Source organism: Leishmania donovani, chromosome 8, assembly GCF_000227135.1.
Source record: "Leishmania donovani BPK282A1 complete genome, chromosome 8".
Classification (NCBI taxonomy): Eukaryota; Euglenozoa; class Kinetoplastea; order Trypanosomatida; family Trypanosomatidae; genus Leishmania; species Leishmania donovani.
Window position 1 is genome coordinate 414542 of NC_018235.1, and position 1668 is coordinate 416209.

At 62.6% G+C, this 1668-nt stretch overlaps 1 protein-coding gene across 1 annotated transcript; it reads right to left on the reverse strand.

Moving 5' to 3' along the window:
* Positions 1-2: 2 nt before the first annotated feature.
* On the reverse strand, positions 3-164 carry LDBPK_080950 (cathepsin L-like protease; the record flags this gene model as incomplete). The annotated part of the gene is made up of 1 exon (XM_003858608.1): positions 3-164. A coding segment is annotated over one exon (162 nt), but the record flags the coding sequence as incomplete, so codon positions are not given.
* Positions 165-1668: the final 1504 nt, after the last annotated feature.

Below are 1668 nucleotides of genomic sequence, written 5' to 3' on the forward strand. Positions count from 1 at the left end.
TGATGGTGGTGGTGGTGATGGTGGTGGTGAGAGTCTGTAGAGGGCGTCGGAAGAAGTCGATCACGGCGCAGGGCAGGTGGGGACGGGGACAGTGCAAGAGAGGGAGGGGGCGTCATCACAGGCAACGCAGGCGCGGACAACCTCACACAACAGCGGTGCATCATGCATCGCGCACGCAGGGGAGACGGCGAGGCGCGCAGCGACGCACGTCACACATTCCCGGTGCATGCGCTGCGCGCCAACACGAATCGGGGAAAAGCAACGGTGCTCGTAAGGCCGCTGACGTCCATCACTCGGTACGCACACGCGACACTACTGCTCCCGCCAGCGCACCAGGGTCATCCCACTGCAGCGCTTCGTCGATGCCGCCACGGCAATGCTGCACACGCGCAGGCACGCGCACACAGCCGCGCACACCCTCACCCTCCATCCGGTGCACACACACATATACAACTCATATGCATGTGTGCGTGTGCGCATCGTCTTTCCCTGGACGGACTTTGCTCTGGGGACCGTTGCGCCTCACGCACACGCACGCACACACACGCACGCGCGCAGAGAAGAGCCGATGAAGCAAGCACAACCGATAAACAAACCGTGGATGCGGAAGCGGGGGGCCAACGCGGGCGGAAGGCGTCCGACAAGCAGTGCGCACATGTACATGCACGCGAGCGCGGTGTGAAGGCAGTGCACGCACACGATGCAGGGAGATGGGGGAGGTGCGCACGCCCGGTAGATGATCCGGCACAGACGCACCACAGTCAAACCACAAACGAAGCGCTCACCGAGGGGGAAGAGAAAACAAGGAGTGGGAGATATCGCTGAAGGCAGAAAACAAAAGTGTGCTGAAGAAGCAAGCAAAACAAAGAAACACACAAAACACATAAAGAGGCAGACGAAGGCAGAATAACGGGCGCGCGTGTGCGCGTGTGTGTGCGTGAAAGAGAGGGATAACAAGGGAGGGCGCGCGAGGGGGGGGGGACGAGGCGTGAAGCGAGGGCGGGCGGAATAGCCATTGGCGGTACACCACGAGTTGCGTGGTGCCGCAGCTCCTATTCACAGCGCGCCTGCTCGTCCATTTTCCCCCTACGCTCCGCAACACCTCGCGGCGCCTTCGGCAGCGTCGCCTTCCTCTTCCTCGGCCTCACATATCGCGTCCACGCGGAGCGGCCACAGCGCGCGCGCACCCAAGGAGGCCCCCTCACGCGCGCGACGGCGCTGCCACCACACACACACACACAACGCCACCCACACCTACACGCACGCTCCACCCCTACGTGTACTGGCAGGTGTTCATGATCGAGCCCAAGAAGTACGGCGCGCACTTGCCATCAGGAGTCTCGAGGCACAGCCCAGGACCAAAGCAATGAGGGTTCGAGTACGAGCACATCAGCACCTTCTGCGGACCGCACTTCGTCATAGAGGAGCCGCCTCCCCCGTTCTTGTAGCACACGTTCGCGGTGAGAAGACTCTTCTTGCACCCCTCCCTGCAGTACATATCGGTGCACATCATCTGCTCCACCGTCACCCGTTTAGGGGCGCGCTCCTCGCTCTCCGTGCCCGGGCCAGGGGTGAGACTCCGCGGCACATGCGCGGAGGAGGGTTCTTCCTTAAGCAGGCAGGCGTTCAGCCCCATGACCACGCGCACGTAGCCCTTCTCGCCCCAGT